The sequence below is a fragment of the Aethalodelphis obliquidens genome, unplaced genomic scaffold (genome assembly GCF_003676395.1).
Source record: "Aethalodelphis obliquidens isolate GAN/ISIS:26980383/991018 unplaced genomic scaffold, ASM367639v1 scaffold61, whole genome shotgun sequence".
NCBI lineage: Eukaryota > Metazoa > Chordata > Mammalia > Artiodactyla > Delphinidae > Aethalodelphis > Aethalodelphis obliquidens.
Genome location: NW_020838005.1, coordinates 9,451,329 through 9,476,797, shown reverse-complemented (window position 1 = coordinate 9,476,797; position 25,469 = coordinate 9,451,329). Strand labels below are relative to the sequence as shown.

The window sequence follows — 25,469 nt, the reverse complement described above, 5'->3', positions numbered from 1 at the left end:
TGTAAGCTACACAACTCTGAGGGCTGTGCCCTGTGCCCCCAACATTCACTGTATCGCTGCCTTGCACCACCTTTGTGTTACATTTTATTTGTTCATGGATCGTTCAAAGAGCGGCATGGCGTCTCTAGCGCTGCCCTTAACTTGTTAATTTTTAGTTGTATCAATGAATGTTTAACAGCTTATCATTTGTCCTAGTTTATTCTCATCTTCATGCAATAGGCAGAAAGAGTAGTCTCAGATTCGAAACCAGGGATGTGGTCTAACACAAATTTTGAGAGACAGGCAGAATTTGCAGGCTAAATGATCCTTACAAAGTCACTGGGGAAAAACAAATCTCTCCCGGGAGTGGAGCCTTGGTAACTCTAACAACGCAGGGCTTGTCTGTCCACTGAGAGAGGGAAAAATCAACGCCTGTCCGGCACCATCTGCAGCACACTGACTGATTGCGGTCCCTCCATGGGTGAACTTCATCAAGTGTTGAAAATAACCCTGGGACCACGGAGACACATCATTAGTAGGGAAAATATATAACGTTGCCGGAGCTCAAGGAGATACAGCCCATTTCAATGAAGATAAACAGGGCCAAACAAAAGAATTACAGTAGAAAAATATGTGGCCGGCCTATCGGTAGAGAAGACCACTGCCCTTTATCATTACTTGTCACACAAGTGACAGACTATAAAACTCCACAATTCTGTCCTCGTTAATTTCTGAGCCAACCTGTGCCTTGGCAGATACTTGGCAGGTTCCAGACATACGATTTATTGCCTCATTTAATCAAGACTGGGTAGGAAACAGTGATTTTTTCGAATAAATTACAAATGAGGCACCTTTCATCTCTTCTTAGGGACTGAGTGATAGATACACATATGTATCTATGTGTGTGTACATATATGTATAAAACTCCCAAGATACACCGTTTATTTATTTCTTGGTAAGAAATTTAAACAATTTCTATTCCTTCTGCCCGCGTGAGAAGAAGAAATATATGCAATACTGTAGAATACAAATGCAGTCATCTAGTGTTTCTCACTTTTCCTTGTTATGGAAACTGAGCAGATGCCAGTACTAATAAATGACCCTGCCCTGGAGGTTGTTGGCCATCTAAAGGCCATGTCATTTCATTTGACTTCCCAGTTTGCAAATATACCTTACATTGTCCTCGGAATATCTTCTAAAATTTGGGGGAGCTCCGGCTCAACCAGGAAGGGGAACCATGTACCCAGCAAATAAGCAAACTATCCTGGAACTAATATCACCCATTTGAAAATGACTCCTTCGCACACTGATTAAGTCGAAATGAAGTGCAGGTAGTAAATGCTAGGTTGTTGTCTTGCCTACGGAGAAAAAGCGCTTTCTAGAGTTCAGTGGTAAACAGGCAATTCATTTTGACATAACGAGGGAAAGTGATGTTTACAGCCAGAGGTCACAGAAAGCAAAGATGGAAAAGACCTGTTGGATCATTCCCCCATTCCCTGGAGAGGATTGCCACATGAAACTTCATAGTGCTTGGTCCAGTTTAGCTTTCAATTACTCAAGCAAGGGCCTCTCACCACTTCAGACTTTTTCCAGGAACCAGATCTTTACTCATGACCCCCGCCTTCTTGGCTCTATCCGAAAAGTAGGAATCTTAGAACTCACCCTGCAGGTGCACACAGAGTACTTCCTGCTCACAATCAGACCTGTAAGCCTCTGAACCCACTTTCTCTTCTGTCAGTGAATTTCAAAATTATTTCCTTGGTAACAACTCCCTCTGTCCTTTCCTACTCTACCTTCTCAGCCAGTGTTCACATCACATCCCTTCTACCCTGAGTCTTTATCTTAGCAGAGGAATCCCTCTGAAAAAAAAAACTCCTGTTTCAAAGGGTAAAAGAGCATGGGCTGTAGCACAATGCTATGCTTACGCATCCCATGACCATCTTGAATGAATGAACAAAAGGCGTGGATTTAGAGAGAATGGGAGAAGATGAAGTTGTCTAGAGATGCAAATCTAGACAATTCCCTCCCCAGATCCTGCTGAAACGTGGAGCTGATGAGCGAGCAGAAGCTGGAGGAGGGTGCGGGTCAAAGAAGGTTTGCTTTTTAGGAAAAGGGATATGGCAGTGTTTTGGGTTTGCTTTTTAAGAAAAGGGATATTGCAGTGTTTTGGCTTCGAGATGGAATGACTCAGTAGAGGACCAAACATGAAGACGCAAGGAAGAGACGGGACCGCTACAGGAGCACGTCTGTGGGCAGATGAGGAAGGTGGGATCAAGGGCACAAGCGGAGAGGGTGGTCTGATAGGACTGCACGGACAGTTCATTCCCTTCATCGGCAGACAAGGGGGAGGTGCTGACAGTTTGGCCATTTGATGGTGAGAGGTGGCCTCAGTTCTCCTTCAATAAAGAAGAGAATGAATTTTATGGCCATTCAAGTCCCCTTGCCCCCTCCAAACTCCTTGGCTTCCATAGCCAATGAAGACAGAGTTTCAACCTTTTCTAATTAGATATTTTATACAGCCTTTCACCTCAACAGCCTCCTACCCTATGATGCACTGGTTTCAGCTCTTGGGATCTCTCTTAAGGAAAATTGTAGATTCAGAAAACACTTATTCACAAAATATTCATTATATATTATATCTAATAGTCATAGCTGTAATCATGTAAACAACCTAAATCAACAATAAGGCAAAATTACTCCACATTTGAAATAATATTTCAAGGTAATGACATGGAAAATTTCAACCTTAGTTTTAAAAGAACATGTAGGCTCTAAATGGAAGCATAAAAGGTAAAGGAAAATGTAAGCAATGATTGGCTTTTTTCTCAGCTTTATTGCGGTATAATTGACAAATAAAATTGTAAGATATTTAAAGTGTAAAACATGATGATTTGATGAACGTACATGTCAACTTAAACACATCATCATCATATATATATATTTGGTGAGAACATTTCAGTTCTACCTTCTTAGCAATTTCAATCACACAACGCACTGTTACCAATTACGGTCACCATGTTCTACGTTAGATCCTCAGACCGCATTCAGCCTATAACTAAAGTTTCTACCCTTTTACCAACCTCTCCCTATTCCCCGGCCCTGGCAACCACTTTTCTACTGTTTCTATGAATTTGACTTTTTTTTTTTAATTTCACATATAAGTGATACCACCCAGTATTTTTCTTTCTCTGTCTGACTTATTCAGTGATTGACTTTTAGTGGTATAATTCTTATTGATTTTTTTCCTCTTCCTTCCACTTTCCTAAACTTTCCAGGTCTTCTATAATAATTATATATATATATTACTATAAATACTTAATTCACTACATTAAATTCCCTATACTTAAAAGATTCCTAATGAATACATTTGGGTTCAAGTTTTTCTTTTCCTCCTGACATGTAATCCTGACATTTATTGAGTACTTAAAATATTTCAGACTCCCTTTACTGTATGATCTTGGGCAAATTTCTTAACCTTTCTGACCCTCATTTTCCTCATTGGCAAATGAGTATCATTTTTCTCATCTGTAAAATGAGGATGTAATAAATTAGCACATGAATATATCTCAGAAATTATAAGCACTCAATAAATATAGATATTATTATTATTTCTATATATTCCTTTGTCATATTTTGCTACTTATTCTATTGGTTCTTTTCATTCAAGGACATGAGACACATTTTTGGTCCTCTTTATATTTTCTTTTTTCAATTTTGAGCCAAGACAATATCTTCTATGGTCCCTCTCCTTTTCACTCTTTAACAGTATTATCAAGAAATGGAGCAATGCCTTGGGAGGACGTACCTTTAGCAAGTCAATTTTCCTCAACAAGGGCAGACAGCTCATTTCCTGCATGTCTCCTCCTATATTGCAGTACAAGAATATTGTGAGGCACTGGGAGTTTCGGTAGCCTTGGGAACAGGACCAATTTCCAGATATCTAATTTAGCTCTCGCCTCATCTAAATTGAAATTTTGACATAGCATTTTTCTCACACGAACTGTTTAGAGGGATTCTTTCCAATTTGTCTTTATTTATTGTGAAGTCAAGCCAAACCCCAGAGGTTTTTATGGCCCTTTGGGCAGTTATTGGGTGACAGTATTCAATCACTCACACAAATGCTAATTTGAGATTACTGGTCCCTATAACTCTACCCATATAACATTCCCACCCAGTAATTCCAATAGATGCTCCAGAGAAACGAAAGAAAAACAAAATGGCTTGTAGCACGTATGTGTGAAAGACACTAGGTTTGCTTCAACTCTAGAGAAATGCAGAATTGAAAGTACTTTCAAAAGGGCAGAGATTCTGTTTCTCCCATTTGATATCTGTGCTGGTGTATGGCATCTTATAGTTTGTCTTTGTTTTTTGTTCTGCCTGAATTTTATGCTTTTTCACTTGCTGAAGATCAATTTCTCCCTTTCTCAGGCATCCCAGCTTTGGTTTTTTATAACTTTGAGTTTTCTAAAAATTCCGTAAATGAATTTTCAAATCCCGTGGATCCAAAGGTGATCTCGTGTAGCTTGCTGGTTTGATACAAGCAGCATTTGATTTCACTGGGAGGCTGTGATGTCACCCTGTTACTAGCCTTGTTGATGGGCTCATATGACCTTGGAATTGTTTATGCCCAGAGTTTGTATTTCTTGACTTGATTTTGTCTTAGGAAAACAAGTTACAGAAAAATCATTATTTTGATGGGAAAAACTCACTTAGTCCCAATTTTTAAGATGGTCGCTAGGAGTCGAACCAGCTCACAAAACACTGCTTATTCCAAGGCATGAATGTGTGTGAAGGTACAAATAAATCAATAGTTAGCAGTGGCATTAATGTTGGAATACAAAAACAATCAGCTTAAAATCACATAACCTGGCGTCCAGCACAATATATTAAGAAGTTGTTGAAGTAGTTGGAAAAGTGTGAAATTTATGAATAGGACTTTTACCCTTAAGGGCTTTAGAGGAGAAAAAGCATAAATATACTGGTCCTTTTGATGTTTTTTTCTTGGTTAAATTTATTTTTTAAAGCCTCTTATGTCTCAAGACAAATTATCTTATAAAATGTGCATTTCTGACAGGCTTACACATTAAAGGAATCATTGAAAGATAAGTAGTGACTTCTCTGGGAAGAATGAGAAGATAGATATATTGGTAAATATGAGGAAATTAACTAAGATAATTAAGTACAAAGTATAGAACTGATAATTCAGGCTGAGAGAGGGCAGAGCTCTGGGGGTCCCTGATGGAGCCTGCAGGCCTCATGCCTGAGGCTGGAAGAGGCAGGCATAGTGCAGAGAGGAACTGGCACAGATGCCTGTAATCAGATGTTGTTTACTCTAAACCACAAGGAGTGTTTAGACTGGGAACTAGGATGTTTTCAAATAAGGTGTTCTCGATCAGTCTATATTACAGTGAGAAAAAAAGAAACATGTGCTGGAGGCTTTTCTTGAACAATTTTAGTCCTGAAACTGGCATCTGTGCTCCTTTCTTAATTTGAGAGCTGGTGTATTCTACATTGGAAGTATTTGTCATTGTCGGTACTCAGATTTTTCTTTCTTTATAGAATATTTGATATTCAGTGAATTAGGAAGAGTCACTGGGGAATTTTCTGGTCATTCTCAAGACTTTGGCTAGAGTTCTCCTCCACATTCAACTAAAACAGGATTTATTTAAATATACATTTTACCAAAAAGATCACAAGGGCTTTAAAATTGAATAAGTATCCTGTGCATTGCTGGTGGGAATGGAAAATGATGCAACTGCTCTGGAAGACAGTGTGGTGATTCCTCAAAAAATTGAAAATAGAATTACCGCACGCTCCAGCAATTCCATTTTGGGTGTATATATCCAAAAGAATTGAAAGCAGGGTCTTGTAAAGACATTTGTACACCTATACCCATAGCTGCATTATTCACTATAGCCAGAAGACAGAAACAACCCAAATGCCAATTAACAAATGGATAAAGAGAATGGGATCTATACATACAATGGAATATTATTCATCTTTAAAAAGGAGGGAAACTCTGACACAGGCTACAACATGGGTGAACCTTGAGAACATTATGCTGAGTGAAATAAGCCAATAATAAAAATGACAAATACTGTATAATTCCACTTACATGAGGTCCTAGAGCAGTCACACTCATAGAAACAGAAAGTAGAATGGTGGTTTCCAAGGGCTGGGGAGAGGAGGAAATGGGACTTATTTAACGGCTATAGGAGTTTTAGTTTGCAGGATCAAACAGTCTGTAGCACAACTGCACAACCATTTTGATTATATAATACTTAACACTACTGACTCAGCTGTATACTAAAAATAGTTAAAATGGTAAATTTTATCTTATGTGCATTTCACCACAATTAAAAGAAAAACTAAATAGGTGAAAGGAAGAGGTGATCTAGATGAGCTTAGAGAGTATTTTCTCCTATGTCAACACTGATAATTCAACTGATATTTATATAGGGTTTTTAATTTAAAAGAGTGCATTATGTGTAATGTTTTTCTAGAAGTAAACTATTCTCTAATATTTACAGACTAAAGCCTAACACTATTTTGGCAAAATTCTTAAATATTTACAGGGTCAAATAGTATAACACTGAACCAATGACTTTTCGTAATATTGATGGTAAGACTTCTACATTTGTGCATTTAGACTAAATTATCATGTATGTGGTGCAAATGAAAACTTATAAACTATATGACCTATTCCTTGCAATACACAGGATGTTTAAAATAAAATAAAACTACTGAATTATTAAAAGTAGAAATGTTTCTACAGAAATGTTTCCATTGTATTAAAATGGATCAATCTGTGGTGAGTTCAAAATACTCAGCAAAAATATTGCAAAGAAAAGACCTCTGAGTTTTTTGTTTGTTTGTTTGTTTGTTTGTTTTGCGGTACGCAGGCCTCTCACTGTTGTGGCCTCTCCTGCTGCGGAGCACAGGCTCCGGACGTGCAGGCTCAGCGGTCATGGCTCACGGGCCCAGCCGCTCCGCAGCCCGTGGGATCTTCCCGGACCGGGGCACGAACCCGCGTCCCCTGCATCGGCAGGCAGCCTCTCCACCACTGCGCCACCAGGGAAGCCCTCTTAAGTGTCTTTTAATCTTTAGGATTCTCTTTCCGTTTCTTTTTTCTTCTTCTTCTTCTAATTTATTTGTTGAAGAAATCAAGCCATTCGCCCTGGAGAAATCTCTATAGTTTAGATTTTGCTGATTATCTCCCAGATGCACCATTTCACGTATTCATCGATCCTTTATTTCCCATAAGTTGGTAGGTAGTTCTATAGGCATGACCGAATTCAGATTCAGCACTTTGCTAAGAATGCTTCATAGGCAGTGATGTGTTCCCTCATCAGGAAGCACAGAACAGGTGATCTGGCTCCTTTTGTGATGTTAGCTTGATCCATTAGCTCATTAGGGGTTGTAAAGGGTGACATTCTATCTCTTCTTTTTTTTAATATTAGCTGGAATATATGTTGTCTATTTATTTAAGTTTAGTGTCCCAGCTATTTCCCAAATGACTCAAGATGCTTTGTACATTGAAAGAATAGAAAATAAGACATCTGGAAACAGAACTCAGTTGAAATCATAATAGAAGCAATTAGATACAGTTCCAGCAAATCTAATACTTTCTTGGTTGAATTTTTTGTGCTCTAGAGATAATACGAAATGCTTATATTTGAATGCTATGAAAAGGGACATACTTAGTGTGGTCAGCTAGGATGTAAAGAGATTGACAGCTTCCTGGAGTTAACTAGAGACATACATTTCTCCTGTATAAAGAATATAGAAAATGTCTCTACACTGCTAAGTAGACAGTTATCCTTAACACTGCCACTTGGGATTAAAATATACACACGGCCTGTGTCAAGTAGATTGAGAAGTGGAAGAATATCTTACAGTCTCTAACTGTGAAGTACTTCTTGTCACTGTGATAAGACCTCAGATCACCCAGAATACTTAAGAGTATATTCTTGTTGTAAAAGGATGAACCAGGAAGGTTTAAGGTGTGTATATTTCTGTGTGTTTATAACACATTTCATTTCATCATCAGGTATCACCCACAATAACTAACGTATATTCTATAGGCTCTTAAGGCCATGTTCTGCTACATTCTATCTACCAACACCAGCGTATAAACATCAAAGAAATTTCAGCTCTATAATACGTATTTAGATATAGAAACTCGTATCTCCAGATCAGTAGGGTCTCCTGCCCCTCTTGCTCTGTCCCTGAGATTAAATTAGGGGCTTCAAAGGAGATAGAAGGAACTTGGCAACAATTCCAGCCGCTGAACCCAGGGCAGCTGTTTGTCCAGCCTTTGGTGAGTCCACCACTTGGGACACCCTGGCCTTGCACTGTAAAACTGATGGTCGCTTAGATTCCCTGTCCCCTTGGGAACACTCTCTCAAGGTAGACTAGAAAGCTGTCTAAACTCTGCTACTGTATTTTTCTGACATAATAAGCATAACTTATTGAACGGATCTAGGTCTCTGATGAACTTAAAGTGCTTCAAGGTCATGATTTTGATATCAGTGACAGTCTTACAGACAGGGAGCTGCAGGAGATTAGACAGATGCTGTCCTGACCAAAGATAAGACCCTGGCATTTGCCTTTTGACTAAACGTCTGATACATGTCAGCTTTATTTTGACTTGACTCTTGCTTTCCAAAGTGACATGCAGCCCAAAGAAACACCAAAAGACCAACAATTAAGATGTTTTTTAGGAAAAACTAAATACTTGATAGATAATATCTATGCCATAAGTAAAACTTGACGAGAGAAATTACAGAATCGTAGAACTGGAAGGAATATTTAAGATCAACCCATCACGTTCCATAGGTGAGGAAAATTGAAGTGACTTAACCAAAGGCATAGGGCCAGTCAGTAATCGGTCTACAACTCATGTCCTTGGCTCTGGACTAAAAATCACTGAAGGTGACTTTTTAGTGCTTAGTTGCTACCCTAAATACTAAATATAGTGTCAGTTTGTGGCACGTAAGTGAAATCCCTAGAAAAAAAGGAAAAGTACATTCAGAAAACTGCTACATTTAATGTTCACGGTAGCAAGACACCAAAATTCCACTTGAGTAAAACTCATCATTTCATTATTACCCCCCAGTGATACAATAAACCTTGGGCAGAAATTGTCGTGTTTGAAATTGTATTAATTCTTCTAGGTCATCAGGGTACCACTCAGTGGATTTTAACAGTAATATACCCACCGCTAGTCTAGGGCCACCAACTAAAAATAAAAGTTAATGGTTCTACGGATGTTTCCTAGTCAATAAAAAAATGTCTGCTTTAGGACTTCCCTGGTGGCTCAGTGGTTAAGAATCCGCCTGTCAATGCAGGGAACATGGGTTCGAGCCCTGGTCCGGGAAGATCCCACATGCCACAGAACAACTAAGCCCGTGCACCACAACTACTGAGCCTGCGCTCTAGAGCCTGCAAGCCACAACTACTGAGCCCACGTGCCACAACTACTGAGCCTGCGCTCTAGAGCCCATGCTCTGCAACAAAAGAAGCCACCAAAATGAGAAGTCCGTGCACCACAACAAAGAGTAGCCCCCGCTCGCCGCACCTAGAGAAAGCCCGTGCAGCAACGAAGACCCAACACAGCCAAAATAAAGACGTAAATAAATAAATATAAATTTATTTAACAAAATGTCTGCTTTATAAAACTACCATACATTCTCGTTATTCTTTAAAATTAGATGAGTTCAAAAGGGATCTTCAAAGATGCTGTACTTGAATTAAAATACAAAATCATGTTGAAAATCATTTGAATAATATTTTAGAAATGAATCTAAAAACTGTTCATACAACAGAAATGCAAACTGCTTTTAATTTAAGGCCATCTCTACCATCCCCAGGAACTCCCTTGTATGAGAGCCTAATTTGTTAATCAGATGGAAAATACCGTCTTCATCGTGAGTTATGGTTAATTAGATGTTACAACTGAACTACTAAGAGACAACGGACCCCTCCAAGGGGCAGTCAACTAGAACATTATTCGGAGGCAAAGCAACCTAATTATTACTGCAAAGTTCAAATTAGAGGAGTTGATTTGAACACTTAATGGACTCACTTTGGGGTCAAACCTCTTGAGATTAGTGAATTCATACCGGACAGTCTTTTTAGTACATTAAAATGGGCTTTGATAAAAGAAAAATACACGGAATCAGAAAGTGTACAGAGAGGGAAAGGCAACATGTAGAGATGCTCCCACCAAGTTCCAGAGAGTTTCCTATAAACTAGAAAGTGTGGAAGCATAAATCCCAAGTTGGGACAATCCCTCACGGGTGACCGACAACCCCCTGCTTCTTGCTTTGGGACACGTGGGAGGCGAATCTCTTCTAGAAAGAAGCACTTTCTCATACGCAGCTCCAGAGAATTAATCTTCCTCTCCCCCAGAAGAGACTCCTGTAGTCCTTAGGGGTCAGAGAGGAAAGCAGTGAACGCACTCAGATTGTCGAGATGGTACCCACAGTGGTACGTTTGACAGAAGAACCGTGAGGTTTAAAGAAAGAGTGAAGAACACTGTTTGGGTGGGTTTAGCAAATGTGCATGATCTATTTTCAGTCCCCTACGACTGCGGGGACACTGCTTCCACAAGACGGTATGTCCTGTGGTCCAAACAACTGATTTACACATAAACTTAGAGAGTGATTCTTGTTGGTATGTTGGTGACACGGAAGGATTTCAATGACTGAATACATTACAGGAATGAGATTATAAAGTTTTCCTAAACATTGATTACTGTGCGAAGTCCTAATAGAACACAGGCCTTTCACAACTGGTACCCACAGAGCCCTCGTACGGATCACCGATCACTTATCATGCCTTTGATAGCACACCTGGATGGCGGGCCTCTGCTTCATTTCCCTAACAAGACAGTAAGCTCCAGGCTCCCTCAGAGGCGGCACTGGGCTGTACAGCCCTTGGGAATCTTCCTGGGACCTTGCACACAGTGGAGAGGGGAGGAGAGAGCCAAAGGGAGGGGGCACAGCACACCTGGCTCAAAGCAGAGAGAGACACGGGACAGCCAGCCTCCTAGGTGAGACTCTACCACACAGCCATCAACTCATACCAGCTCGTTCATGGCTAGCCAAAAGTGTTTCGCTTTAAATTGGCAATAAACGGAAGACGATGAATTATCCAAAGCTCACTGAGAAATACAAAAGTCTATATTTTTCATCTTTCAAACTAAGGCATTCCTTCAGCTATTTAGAAATGCTGCTTCTAGGACTTCCCTGGTGGTCCAGTGGTTAAGAATCCATCTTGCAAGGCAGGGGACGCCAGTTCGATCCCTGGTCAGGGAACTAAGATCCCACATGCCACGGGGCAACTAAGCCCACACGCCACAACTACAGAGCCCATGCGCTCTGGAGCCTGTGAGCCACAACAAGAAAGAAGCCCACGCACCGCCATGACCCACATGCCACAACGAAAGATCCCACGTGCCGCAACTAAGACCCTATGCAGCCAGCCAATAAATAAATATTTAAAAAAGAAGAAGAAATGCTGTCTCTCTTCCTAAGTACAAGTGACTTACTGGGGTCTCCAATTATTGGCTTAATAAATGTTTACTGAATGAGCACTGTCAGGTCTGTAGTCAAAAGCTTGACCCTCCTCCACCCTCTAAGAGGACAAAAATTCCCCCCGAGTCAGGTTTAGGGAGTTTGCAGCACCTACTCACATCCTTCATCATCACAGACTTCCCACCCAGGCCTGGCCTGACTCCAAATCCTGTAAACTTTGCACTCTAGAGTCTGATCTGCAGATCTCTGTTCATTACAGGGAAAACAAAATAGAGGGGGGCATATTTTGATCTAAAATATTCTTGTGGAAGACCCCACCAGCATTCTTTTACAGTAAAAATTAGAACGTGAAATATTTTAACTGACCCATTGGTAAAACATACTTATAGGGCAGTCAAGAAAAATAAAGGAAATTGAGAATTTTTTAATCACTTCACCAATAATCAGAAGCAATAAAAACAAGGATAAGCACGTCCCTGGCGGTCCAGTGGCTGGAACTCCGCGCTCCCAATGCAGGGGGTGCGGGTTCGGTCCCTGGTCGGGGAACTAAGATCCCACGTGCCATGTGGCGCACCAAAAAAAAAAAAAAAAAAGGAATAAGGGTAAACGCTTGCATGCAGAGAAACTCCATTGCGGAGTAATTCTGACATCTGTTAAATTGGAGAGCAGGAAAGAGATCATAAATCCCTCCATGAATCCCTATTGTTACAGATCGTAGGAGGAGACAATAATAATACTGTCCTTGATGCAAACACGCAGAGAAAGTTTGAAAGTGAAACCTACAGAACAAACAGCATGCTAAGATGCTGTTTCAATTAATAGTAGACTATGCTTGTTAGAAGCTCCAGGAGAGCCCGCCTCAAGTTTTACATGCAGGAGACTGAAAGCAGAGATGCGTATATATCCCACAGAAAGAAAGCCACCAAAACACACTTATTTGGCTTGAAAAAAGAACTGAGAGATTAATGCATTTTATCACAGCCAGTAGGAAATGTTTTAGTCTGTAAATAAGTTATCTGATTTGATTTTGTTCCCGCTGTTTGTTTTTAATTAGGCAAAGAAACATTTCCAAATTTTTGTTTTCTAATCTTAAAGATCTAAGCCCACAGTGATTACGTAGCATCTCATCTGCCTATCCCTCTTCACATCTAATTTTAACAGCAAATCAGTCACTTTCCACTTCAAATCAGGAGCCATGGGCTGAACTTGCGTGCCAGTTTGCTGTTGCCTCACAGGAGGGAAAATCTGTTTGCTTCCTGTTGATTTGAGAGGTATTTTTTTCTTTCCTGTGGTTTTTACATGCAGTATTTTCAACACAGAGAACACTAGGCAAAGCCTTGCCAGAAAGGGCCCTCTTGTTGGCAAGAGCCCATATGCTGGAACGTTCACCTGACTTCACCAGCAGGGACCCAGGGCGGATGCCCACCTGGGTGCAGGCTGGCGAGGCTGCAGTCTGGTGGCCCCTGGTCCACAGAAACCACAAGGTGGAGTGCCAGCGGGTCAGTGTCCAAAGGGCGGCGTTTGCATCCTACGGAGCATTCTGCAACTTGTAAGGTATAGAGACCTCTAGGCATGAAATCTTACTCGTCTTTCCCCTTGCGATGAAACGAGGAGAAGATGGGCTTCCGCCGGGCTTCACCGTTCACGCTCTCCACACACAGACGCCCGAGAGTAATTCTGCTACAACTAATGTCCTGTGTTCTTTCTGTACCCGTTCTTCTCCCTCCTTCCCAGAACACCTGAAGGAGAAGCTGGAAGAATACATGGCTCGGTTTTCCAAAGTGAGGATTGTTCGCACCAAGAAAAGGGAAGGGCTGATCCGGACCCGACTCCTGGGGGCGTCCATGGCCAGAGGCGAGGTCCTTACGTTCCTGGACTCCCACTGCGAGGTCAACGTCAACTGGCTTCCCCCGCTCCTCAGTGAGTGACCCTCAGCCCCCGGGGCCTCCGGGGGAGGCGGGGGAGGGTGCCGTGCGCTTCTATGTCATCTGCCATCGACAAAGGCTAGAGACCCCTTTTACGAGGTTTACAGTGGGAGCGGTGAATTCTATCTTAACTATTGCTGGGACGTATAGGTAACTAGAAAACCACATTGAAATTGACATTTTAGGTAATACCAACTGCAGTCTAACTTAAGGTTTGAAAAGGTTTGATTTCTTTATCTTAGACATTCACTGAGTAAACACTAAAAGGAAAAAGTATTCATTATACTACCTATAAGCACAGTATGATTAAAATACACACACACACAGAGTTTAGCAAGTATTATAGGACTGTTAAGAGATGAGAAAAGTATTCTTTTCTGTATTCCAGAATACAGTTAAAGTAAAAAGCACACTGACATTTTCCCAGGATTTATAAAGCCATTCTCTTTTCCACTCCTGCACCAGCTTAGCTCCGTAAATATACGACCCCCCCATCATGTTTACACACAATCCCTCAAACACTCAGAGCTGCCGTCCAGGTGATACATCTTAAATGATCACTAGAAGACTATCACTTGAACTGTTAGAAACACAAAAGTCCTGAAAACCACTCAAGCTCGGAAACCTGCATGAGGTTCACTCCAAGCACCAGTATTTTTTTAATTTCACAGTTAAGTCAGAGATCAAGCCCAGTAGTAGCTAAGGAATCAATTGTAAGGCTGAGGGGAAAAGTGTGTTTCTAAAAAGTTCTTGGTGCGCACATTTTGAGTTCCTTTCTGTTCTTCCACATTTCACTGAATCAACTTTTATTGTAACTATATCCCTGGCCTTGGAGCTAAAGCCAGTTAACAACCTCCTTCACAATAGCTGTCTCAGAAAGAATCATTTTCTATTGAGAACCGTGCAGGATTTCAGATAGAAGCAGCAAAGCTCCATTAGTAAACGATGTGGGGGAAAAAAATCAATTGAAATTGTGTTGCATTTGAAACAGGAAATGACCAGCAACTAAGGCTCCAGGGCATCTCAGAGCCACACTCTCCCCCGCAGACAACCTCCCAGACACCCTCATCAACAGGGATGTTTCTAGGCTCCTAATGGCCAGAGATTCCTCTGAGCTTTTAATTAAAAGTAGCTTGTCCAAGGACATAGCAATTTAGAGTTTCATCAGCAACCATCAGTTTCCCTTAAACGGAATTTGACTGAACACTCAAGTCAGCACAAGGCCTAATTTACTTATGAACCAAAGCAAGCCCTAAACGCCAATTATCAAGGCTCTGATTGTTCATATGCACCTAACAAAAAAAAAAAAAAAAGGAAAAAAGAGGGAAAAGACAGAGAAGCCCACTTTTCTCATGGAAGCATTTCATTTCCTGTAGGCCTGATGGGTAAGAAATGATTCACGCTCAGGATCACTATCTTTTTTTATTTTCCTCTATCGGTGTCTTGACACATCCTCCAAAATGGAAAAAAAAAAAGGAGGAGCCACACAGTTTCTTGGTTCATGTTTCACCTTGGGATTTTACCTGAATTTCAATTTCCCATTAAGAGTCTGTTTGTTTGATCCCTGGAAATTGAAATGTAGGCACAAGCCTTAGATGAAAAATTAGTCATGCTACTTTCACCCCGAGCTGGTGCTGCTGGATGAGAGCTGAGAGGAAATCTGAAGGGAAAGTTGACAGTTGAACAGACTAATTCTCTTCGGGTCACCTTGAGACTCCTTGTTGGTCAAGGAACTTGTAAATCCACCTGATTCTGAGTTTGACTGAAGAAAGTCACTGAAACCTTAATACTCAAATACCTGCAGAGGTGATAGAAGAAATATTTTGGACACAGTAATAATGGTCTCCTCTGTCAAAGACATCTATGGGGGAATGCCATTTAAAGACTAAAGCCCACTGCAAGTCTTGCCCAGGTGAAAACAATGCCCACAGAGCTCTTGGTGGGATTAACTTAAGGAGTGCATGAATGAATGAAAGAGAAAGAAAAAGAGAGGGAAGGAAGGAAGGAAGAGAGAGAGAGAGAGAAAGAAGAAAGAAAGAAAGAGAGAGAGAAAGAAAAAGAAAGAAAGAAAGAAAGAGAGAGAAAGAGAGAAAGAGAGAAAGAAAGAAAGAAGGAAGGAAGGAAGGAAGGAAGGAAGGAAGGGAGAGAGAGAGAAAGAAAGAAAGAAAGAAAGAGAAAAGAAAGAAAGAAAGAGAAAGGAAGGAAGGGAGAGAGAGAAAGAAAGAAGAAAGAAAGAGAGAGAGAGAGAAAGAAAGATAGAAAGAAAGAAGGAAGGAAGGAAGGAAGGAAGGAAAGGGAAAAAAAAAAGAAAGGGAGAGAGAAAGGTAGATCTGGGGGGAGATCTTCCATAGGATTCTGTGGTTTCCATGCCCTGCCTTATCAGTGTCTTCAGAATAATGATGCTGAAATAGCCAAACCTCATTATTTCTAAATTATGTCTTTTCTTTTTTAAAGATACTTAAATGTATTTTATTCCACACGCCACATCCAAAGGTCTTCCAAAGAACCAGAAAGCAGGTGTTTGCACTTAAAAGTTCTGCCTGTCTGACACTATTAGTTTGTTGTAGTAAATACTGAAGAAATGCACATTGTTGGGAAGACAACACTTCACATGTAGCTGTTCTAGGTCAGCCAAAGTACCTGTACATGCTCTTCCCAGCACTGGCTGTTCAGGTCTCACATAATAACATCTACAAGGGAGGAGCTGGAGGTGCAACTGGAAAATAAGTCTCCTTTCTGCGTCAGAGAAGCACCATGGCCAACTGGAAAGACCCCAGACTTTAGCACAGGACCATTAAGCAGGGATTGCATCCTAATTCTTGCCGTCAAAAGATGAGCGACCTTGGACAAGTTATTTAACTTCTCTGAGCTCAGTTTCTCATGTGTAAACTAGGAATGATGATAAGAACAACCTCACTGGGTTGCTAGGAGGGTTAGGAACAGCCTGAGTATACTTAGTAGTTGCTCAAGAATTGAACAGTAGCAGGAATAGCAGCGGTAGAATCAGGCCATCTAACGTATTTTCAGCTATGATGAGAGAAGATAAAAACGTATAGCTTTGATAAACGGAGTCTATATTAAAGAAGAGTAGCAAAATAGGACTTGGCAAAATCTCTGGTAAGCCTGAGGGCAAAGAATTCTGTGTATAATCTGCCAGCATTTGGGGGGCGGTGGAGGGACAGCCATCATGGCCATTGTAAGATGAGATGCTAAAAAAAAACCCATGAAGTTAAATATTTACATTTTGGAACCTCCAGAAAGCAGGCCAGTATTTTCTCAGCAGGCTCTAGCTGTATGCTTGAAGGAACACGAGGACTGTTTATACTCCACGCATGTTGGGTGCACTGTAAAATGACAGATTGGGGACAGGTCAGAGCAAAACTGTGACAGAGGGAGAGCTAAACGCTCTTCTCCAGGTACCTCTGGGACATCACTTTCTTCGAGGAGGATACCACAACACTAATTGCACCTAATCACTGTCCCATCACGTTAAGCCCAGCGTTCAAGCAGAGATTCTGCAAAGTGCTCTGAAGGCGACAGGGAACCAGACCGCGAGCACGACGCGTTAGGAAGGGCTTCTCTTGGCAGAAAAATGAGAGATGACCTGGGCAGGCGTGTCATTTCCTATTCCGTGCTTTCATTTTTCAGACCAAATTGCACTCAACCACAAAACCATCGTGTGCCCCATGATCGATGTCATTGACCACAATCACTTTGGGTACGAGGCCCAGGCCGGGGATGCCATGCGCGGCGCCTTCGACTGGGAAATGTACTACAAGAGGATTCCCATCCCTCCAGAGCTGCAGAGGGCGGATCCCAGCGACCCTTTTGAGTGAGTAGCAGCTGAGGGAGGGTCCAAGGGAGAAGGGGCAGCTAACTCAGGCGTGTGTCAGCTGGAGACCCATCTCTAACGAAATGGAATCAAACGGGTGGCCAAAGTAGGCAAAACACTGGGGAAAGGGCAGACCTGCAAGTTGTGTAAAGTCACAAGCTGTGCCGAGTACATTCTTGGACTTTCTGAGTGTGAGAGGGCGTGTGCGGTGTGAGAATCAGTAAAGGCAGAGTTCACAGCAAATGCACGGAAAAGGGATGCAGTCCCTTTCAGCCATTCTCTTCGAGGTTCTTTCCTCATTTTCAGTTCCCTCTGTTCTTTCTGCTTTTCCCTAAAGGATTATTTAAATGAACTATTTTACCTTTCTTCATTAGGGAATGATATAAAATATGAACCAGTATTTAGGCCTAGGTTCCATGCCCTGCTGGGAATTGCTTCTTTATAAAGGAGGGCCATGTTTCGGACGAGCAGCTGCTCCCAGAACTCAAACTTGGGGAATTCAGTCAAATGACAGACCCAGAGTAGATGATCTTTGATAATATTGCCCCCAGTTTAGTTCTATACAGATATAAGTTTACAGTAATCTATTGATTTCTACAAAGCTAAATTCTTTCTTTCCAATGTGGACAGGAGAACTGTCTATGTCAAGAAAAAGAAAAAAATATGGCTCAGCCTGACAAACTATTAGGACCATTAATGGTTAATGGTGAACTTTTTCCAAAAGTTACCCAGAGATTGCCCAAGGCATGCTATTATCTATTCCTCATACTTCACCCTTTTGATATCCTTAAAACCTTTATAACTTTAAAACTATTATATTTTTTCTTAGTACAAAAGAAGTGTCTAGATCAAGGCTTTGCACACTCTCTAAGATTCTATTTAATATGCATTAAAATCGATACTGTTTTTTCTAATATTTTATTTTTTATTGATGTATAGTGGCTGTACAATATATATGTTACAGGTATACAATATAGTGATTCACAATTTTTAAGGATTATACTTCATTTATAGTTACTATAAAATATTGGCTAGATTCCCTGTGTTGTACAATATATCCTTGTAGCTTATTTTATACCTAATAGTTTATACCTCTTAATCCCCTACCCCTGTATTGCCCCTCCCCCCTTCCCTGTCCCCACTGGTAACCACTAGTTTGTTCTCTATACCTGAGAGTCTGTTTCTTCTTTGTTATAGGCACCAGTTTGTTGTATTTTTTAGGCTCCACATATAAGTGATATCATACAGTATTTGTCATTCTCTGTCTGACTTATTTCACTTAGCATAACATCCTCCAAGTTCATCCATGTTGCTGCAAATGGCAAGCTTTCATTCTTTTATATGGTTGAGTAGTATTCCATTGTATATATATACCATGGATGTATCTTCTGTGTCCATTCATCTATGGATGGACACTTACATTGCTTCCATATCTTGGCTATTATAACTAATGCTGCTGTGAACACTGGGGTGCCTGGATCTTTTCAAATTAGTGTTTTGGGTGTTTTTTCGGATATATACGCAGGAGTGGAATTGCCAGGTCATATGGTATTTCTATGTTTAGTTTTTTGAGAAGCCTCCACGCTGTTTTCCACAGTGGCTGCACCAATTTACATTCCCACTGACAGTGTATGAGGGTTTCCTTTTCTCCACATCCTTGCCAACATTTGTTATTTGGGGTGTTTTTTGAGGATGGCCATTCTGTCAGGTGTGAGGTGATATCTCATTGTGGTTTTGATGTGCATTGCCCTGGTAATTAGTGATACTGAACATCTTTTCATGAGCCTCTTGGCCACCTGCATGTCCTCTGTGGAGAAATGTTTATTCAGGTCTTCTGCCCATTTTTTTAATTGGGTTGTTTGCTTTTTTGATGTTGATTTGTATGATTCTCTAACACCATATACAAAAAGAAATGGATTAAAGACCTAAATGTAAGACCAGATACTACAAAAGTCCTAGAGGAAAACATAGGCAGAACACCCTTTGATATAAATCACAGTAATATTTCTTTGGATCCATCTCCTAAAGCAAAGGACATAAAAGCAAAAATAAACAACTGGGACCTAATTAAACTTAAAAGCTTTTGCACAGCAAAGGAAACCACGAACAAAACGAAAAGACAACCTACAGAATGGGAGAAAATATTTGCAAATGATATGACCAATAAGGGGTCAATATCCAAAATATATAAACAGCTCATACCATTCAACAACAACAAAAATCAATACTGTCTATTCATGAATAACACGGGCTATAAAAGTTTACAGTAGAGAAACTCCCAAGTGCAAAAATTACTTCAGTGACTCACTTTAAATTACAGTAAACATTTGATAAACATCAGGAAAATGTTTCTTCCGATTCTATTCTCTAAGAAGATAAACTCTTGGGAAAGCAAAGGGGATTTCAAAAGACATTAGCCTGGTAAAAACGAAGGGAAATCATTTCTTTTGTAATAAGCGCACTCATTAAGTATCCAGAATTTCTGAAAGAGGCCTCTTCAGACGCGTAAACTCCTGGAGAGTTTTTTAGAAGAAATGATGAAGCCCATTGTTACTCTTCCGAATACTTCAGCCAAGATTTAAAGGAGATTGAAAACCTCCAGGGAAGTTTTTTAGTAATCCAGGGGAAGGAGTTTCTAGTAAGCGTGTGACGTGGGCCCAGCTGAGAGATGATCTTTAGACATCTCTGAAGGTAACCATCTGAAAGTCTTGGCAAAGGGGCTTAGGGTGGGATTTAAAGTCAGGTGGGTGTCGAGAGGCTACAGAAGGACCCTAAACACGGTGGATCTGTTATTACATGCCAGCTGATGGCAGAATAGCCATGGTCCTGTAGCTACTATTCAAGTTTGCCATGTTGGAGAGCAAGGATTCATCCATGATAACTTTTCCAGTAAGTACTGTAATCGTGACTGGATTATAACGACCTTCTACTTTACTTCCACTGTAACAGTGGGGCCCCTGCTTTCTGAAGATGTGGGATCAAAATGCTACCAAAGGAATTTCAAATGGTGAAAATTCCAGAAATATTCTCGGTCCCTGCACTGACAGTTGAAATTTTTGTCAGGCAGACCCCAGCTACAGCTATCAGAGTATCGGCCACCTTGCTTAACCCCAGAGCTGGCAGAGGTGCTAACTTTCAGAATTAAACTACCTCTTGTTCCTCTCACCTACTTAGGTGGTTGCCATCCTGTCAACAATGGCATTCTGTCCAGTACGACTGCCTTTCTGTTTTAAGTCCCTTTGATTCCTAGGAAGGCAGACACTTTAGCCTTTTGTAAAAAATGTAGCTTCCAGGGGGTGTCCACTTTGATCTTCGAAACTGCATTTGCCTTCCTGATAATAAAAGAATGCTTAGTTACCCAAGTGGCTCTGAGCAGTGTGTCAGCAATTCCATTATCTCGGCGGCCACCTGAATGTATGCATAAACAGACGTGCTTTCAGCGAAAACTTGCTTCTCTAGATGTAAAGCTTTAAGATACACAGAGCGAACGTGGTCTACGTATACATCTCTCAAGCCTTTCATGCTTTCCACTGGTAGCTATGAGGATTTCCTCGGGGGTGGGGTGGTAGGGGGAGAGTAGGCAGAAAAGTCGGGAAGAAAGGAACTGCAGAGTAACATGGAAATGTATTGCAAATTCCAGGACCTTTCTGACAATATATATGCAAAGATTGTCTTTCTGTAGCAAGTTGATCAAATGTCCTGAATGACAAGACCTGAATTCTCCCATTGATTCTACCATTGTTGGAGTTTTCTCCAACTAATGACTCCAGTAGTGTTTTTCAACCTGGAAATCCTGTGAAATTAGAGGGACATGAACAGTATTTAACAATTAAGGAATTGAATTGAAAATTTCAGAGTATTATATGGGTATGTAAGTATAGCTATTGTTTCTCAGATATTTGATTTCAGTTATAATGCATATATGATCCCAGGTCATGATATAAATGGTGTTTCTTAATATAGGTTACACAGTCAGAAGAGTTCAAAATCTATCAACTTCCTAAACTGGGAATCAAAACCTTCATCAACCTGACTAGGAAGGAAAAGAAAAACTCATAGACAACTTTGACCTCTAAGGAAAAAATAACTTACATGTGCAAAGAGATCTAGTTTTCAGACAAACCACTCCTAGAATATGAGAGACAGTGCAGTATCCACAGTTCAGATTATCTGGAACAGTGACAATTCTGATCAGATTGGATATATTTGGTAAATATTCTTGTCTTTTGAAAAAAAAATGAACTATTCTCCTTTACCGGTAGCTTATAACCATGGCATAATGCTCTTGGAAAATTCTTGGTATTCATAGCTTTTAGCAGGTTTCCTTATCCCTGGTTTATTTCTAGTGCAGGGCACTTGGGAATTGAAGTCTTTTCTGTGTGACAAAACATAATATGCTCCTTTAGTCATGATGAGAAAGGGGAAGATACTCCTTTGCTTTCTGACCACTAACTTATTTCTTCAACCTTATCTCGGCATCTGAAAGTTTAGAGAGAACCAGCAAGAATTATCTTATCCAACTTCCCTTTAATGCAAGCACCCCCTAGACAGCATCCAACACAGATGACCAGCCTCCTCCTTTTTTTTTAGTGAAGTAGAGTTGATTTGCAGTGTTGTGCTAATTTCTGCTATTCAGCTAAGTGACTCAGTTCTACACATATATACATTCTTTTTTTATATTGTTTTCCATTATGGTTTACCCCAGGAGATTGGATATAGTTCCCTGTGCTATACAGTAGAACCTTGTGGTTTATCCATTCTAAATGTAACAGTTTGAATCTACTAACCCCAAACTCCCAGCCCATCCCTCTCCCACCCACCCACCCACCCATCCCCTGCCCCTTGGCAACCATGAGTCTGTTCTCTATGTCTGCGAGTCTGTTTCTGTTTTGTAGATAGGTTCATCTGCGCCATATTTTAGATTCCACAAATAAGTGATATCCTGTGGTATTTGTCTTCCTCTTTCTGGCTTACTTCACTTAGTATGATCATCTCTAGTTGCGTCCATGTTGGAACACCTTCCTCTTGAACTCATCAGGGAAGTAATATTTGCTATCTCAAAACACTGTCCCTTCCACTAGACTGGTTGACAGGAACATTTTCCGGTGGATTAAGAAACTTCTACCTTCCTCATCCCAAATTGTCCTACTTGAAACACAAGGAATGTCTAAATTCCTCTTCAATGACAGAGATGTTAAAAATCTTTGAAAACAGCTACCATGCCTGGCCCTCTCAAGGCAGAAAAAAGAAACTTGTTTCTTCTCCATGCTAAATATCTCCAGTTCTACCTTCATAATCTCCAGGTCCTCCAGAATCCTTGGAAGTTCAAGCTGATTGATGGAAATGCTCGATTTCTGTAAATTCACATGAATGCTGCAGTTTCATCCACACTTCTCCAACTTGTTCACAAGGATAACGTGAAATATACCACCCAACATGTCAGGTACTCAGGCCCTAATATATGAGTCTGTCAACCTTAAAAGCAAAGTTAATTTCTGGAGAATTTGCACTGGTTTCTAGAGATCATGCTTCCTTGTGCTAGGTACTCACAGTCAATTCAGCAGTTTATTCAATTTTGCTGTGTATTTGAGAATCTGCCTCTATTCTGTCTTTCAGCTGTGGAGAGATTACTTTTACTCTGCCCGTCTTCTGCAGATAGATCTCCAACAATTCCCCAAAGGCTTCTAAAACATAGAGTTTTAATCATCATGGATGAAATTCTTGTATACCATCATTAGCCAGGACTGAGATTCTCTATTTTCCACTGTTATATACCATCAATTTCCAAAATTTTAAAAATAAAGGTATCTGCACTTGGGGGTGAAAAAGCCTCATAGGATACAAATGTCCATTTATTCTCTCAGACACCCCTACGTCCACAGACACATCAGTTTGAATTCAGTGCTGTTACCTAGCCTAGAAATATCTCAGGGCATGGATAGCAATGGCCATGACCCTTTGGCAGGCATCTCAAGGTTGGAACTTCAAATACTGAACATCTCCTGAGATGTAAGCACCAAATGTAGACTCTTTTGGGCTGGTTCTGCAGTCCAGCACTGTGAAGCTAAGCCCATGTTCAAAGGGATAAGATTCTCCCTGTCCGTTACGGAGAGCTGTATCCCCGTGACATGAAAGTAAGATGCCGGGCTTCCCTGGTGGCGTGGTTGAGAGTCTGCCTGCCAATGCAGGGGACAGGGATTCGGGCCCTGGTCTGGGAAGATCCCACATGCCGCGGAGCGGCTGGGCCCGTGAGCCATGGCCGCTGAGCCTGCACATCTGGAGCCTGTGCTCCGCAACGGGAGAGGCCGCGATAGTGAGAGGCCCGCACACCGCGATGAAGAGTGGCCCCCACTTGCCGCAACTAGAGAAAGCCCTCGCACAGAAACGAAGACCCAACACAGCCATAAATAAATAAAATTAAAAAAAAAAAAAAAGTAAGATGCCTTCTAAAAAGATTTACTGACAGGATCTTCCTTTATTCTTCCAAGGGACAGAGTGCAGATCCCCGGAAACTTGCTAACTATCTTTCCTATACAGGAGGGTCATAAAGTATGAATGCCGACACAATGTGAAAGGCAGTAACCCTTGGGTAACAAATACAATGTTGTGCTAAATTTTAGAATTGAATCAGAAAAAAATGTGCCAATAAGCATAAGTTTATCAAGCTAGAAGAAACCTTAAAGACAATTCCACCTCTCATTTATTTATTAAATTGAAGTATAGCTGATGTACAGTACTGCATAATTTACAGGCATACAATATAGTGATTCACAATTTTTAAAGGTTATACTCCAATGACAGTTATCATAAAATACTGACTAGATTCCCTGTGTTGCACAGTATATCCTTATAGCTTATTGTATACCTAATAGTGTGTACCTCTTAATCCCTTATCCCCATATTGCCCATCTCCTCTCTCCCCACTGGTAAGCACTAGTTACTCTATATCCGTGGTCTGCTTCTTTTTTGTTATATTCACTAGTTTATTGTAGTTTTTAGATTCCACATATAGGTGATATCATACAGTATTTGTCTTCCTGTGTCTGACTTATTTCACTTAGCCTAACATCCTCCATGTTCATCCATGTTGCTACAAATGGCAAAATTTCATCTTTTTCATAGCTGAGTAGTATTCCACTGTGTATATGTACCACATCTTCTTTTTCCATTCATCTGTTGATGGACACTCAGGTTGCTTCCATGTCTTGGCGACTGTAAATAATGCTGTTATGAACATTGGGATGCATGTATCTTTTTGAATTAGTGTCTTTGTTTTTTTCAGATATATACTCAGGAGTGGAATTGCTGGGTCATATGGTAGTTCTATTTTTAGTTTTTGGAGAAATCTCCATACTGTTTTCCACAGTGGCTGCATCAATGTACATTCCCCCCAACAGTGTATGAGGGTTCCCTTTTCTTCACATCCTCACCAACATTTGTAAACTCAAAATGGATTAAAGACCTAAATGTAAGACCGGATATTATAAAACTCCTAGAGGAAAACATAGGCTGAACACCCTTTGATATAAATCGCAACAATATTTCTTTGCATCCATCTCCAAAAGAAAAGGAGATAGAATAAAAAATAAACAAATGGGACCTAATTAAACTTAAAAGCTTTTTGCACAGCAAAGGAAACCATCAACAAAATGAAAAGACAACCTACTGAATGGGGGAAAATATTTGCAATATGACTGATAAGGGATTAATATCCAACATATATAAACAGCTCATACAACTCAATACAGAAACAAACCACCTGATTAAAATATGGGCAGAAGAACTGAATAGACGTTTTTCCAAAGAAGACATACAGATGGCCATCAAGCACGTGAAAAGTGCCCAACATCGTTAATCATCATGGAAATGCAAATCCAAACCACAATGAGATATCATCACATACCTGTCAGAATGGCTATCATCAAAAAGAACACCTCCTTTTTTTATAGAAGAAGAAATCTAGACTAGAGTCTCTGTGACTTATCCAGTGTCACAACTGATAAATTTAACAGCTACTGCTAGAATCTGGGCTTGCTGACTTCCCATTCTGTGCTGCATTCTTTCATCCACACCACGGTGGTGGGGAGAAAATTTAGAGTTGTTAAATGCCCATTACTATGTGTCAGGTGCTGGGGAGGAAATCTCCATGTATTGCGAATTCACTTAATCCTCATCTCAAGTCTATGAGATAAA

General features: G+C 40.6%; 1 protein-coding gene across 1 annotated transcript in view; it reads left to right on the top strand.

Moving 5' to 3' along the window:
- Positions 1–25,469, top strand: part of GALNTL6 (polypeptide N-acetylgalactosaminyltransferase like 6) — a 1,148,431-nt gene that overhangs the window by 935,489 nt on the left and 187,473 nt on the right. Inside the window, exons 5-6 of the mRNA XM_027087880.1 lie at positions 13,254–13,439; positions 17,093–17,276. Coding sequence (XP_026943681.1) covers positions 13,254–13,439; positions 17,093–17,276 — 370 coding nt within the window. The remainder of the gene's footprint in view (positions 1–13,253; positions 13,440–17,092; positions 17,277–25,469) is intronic.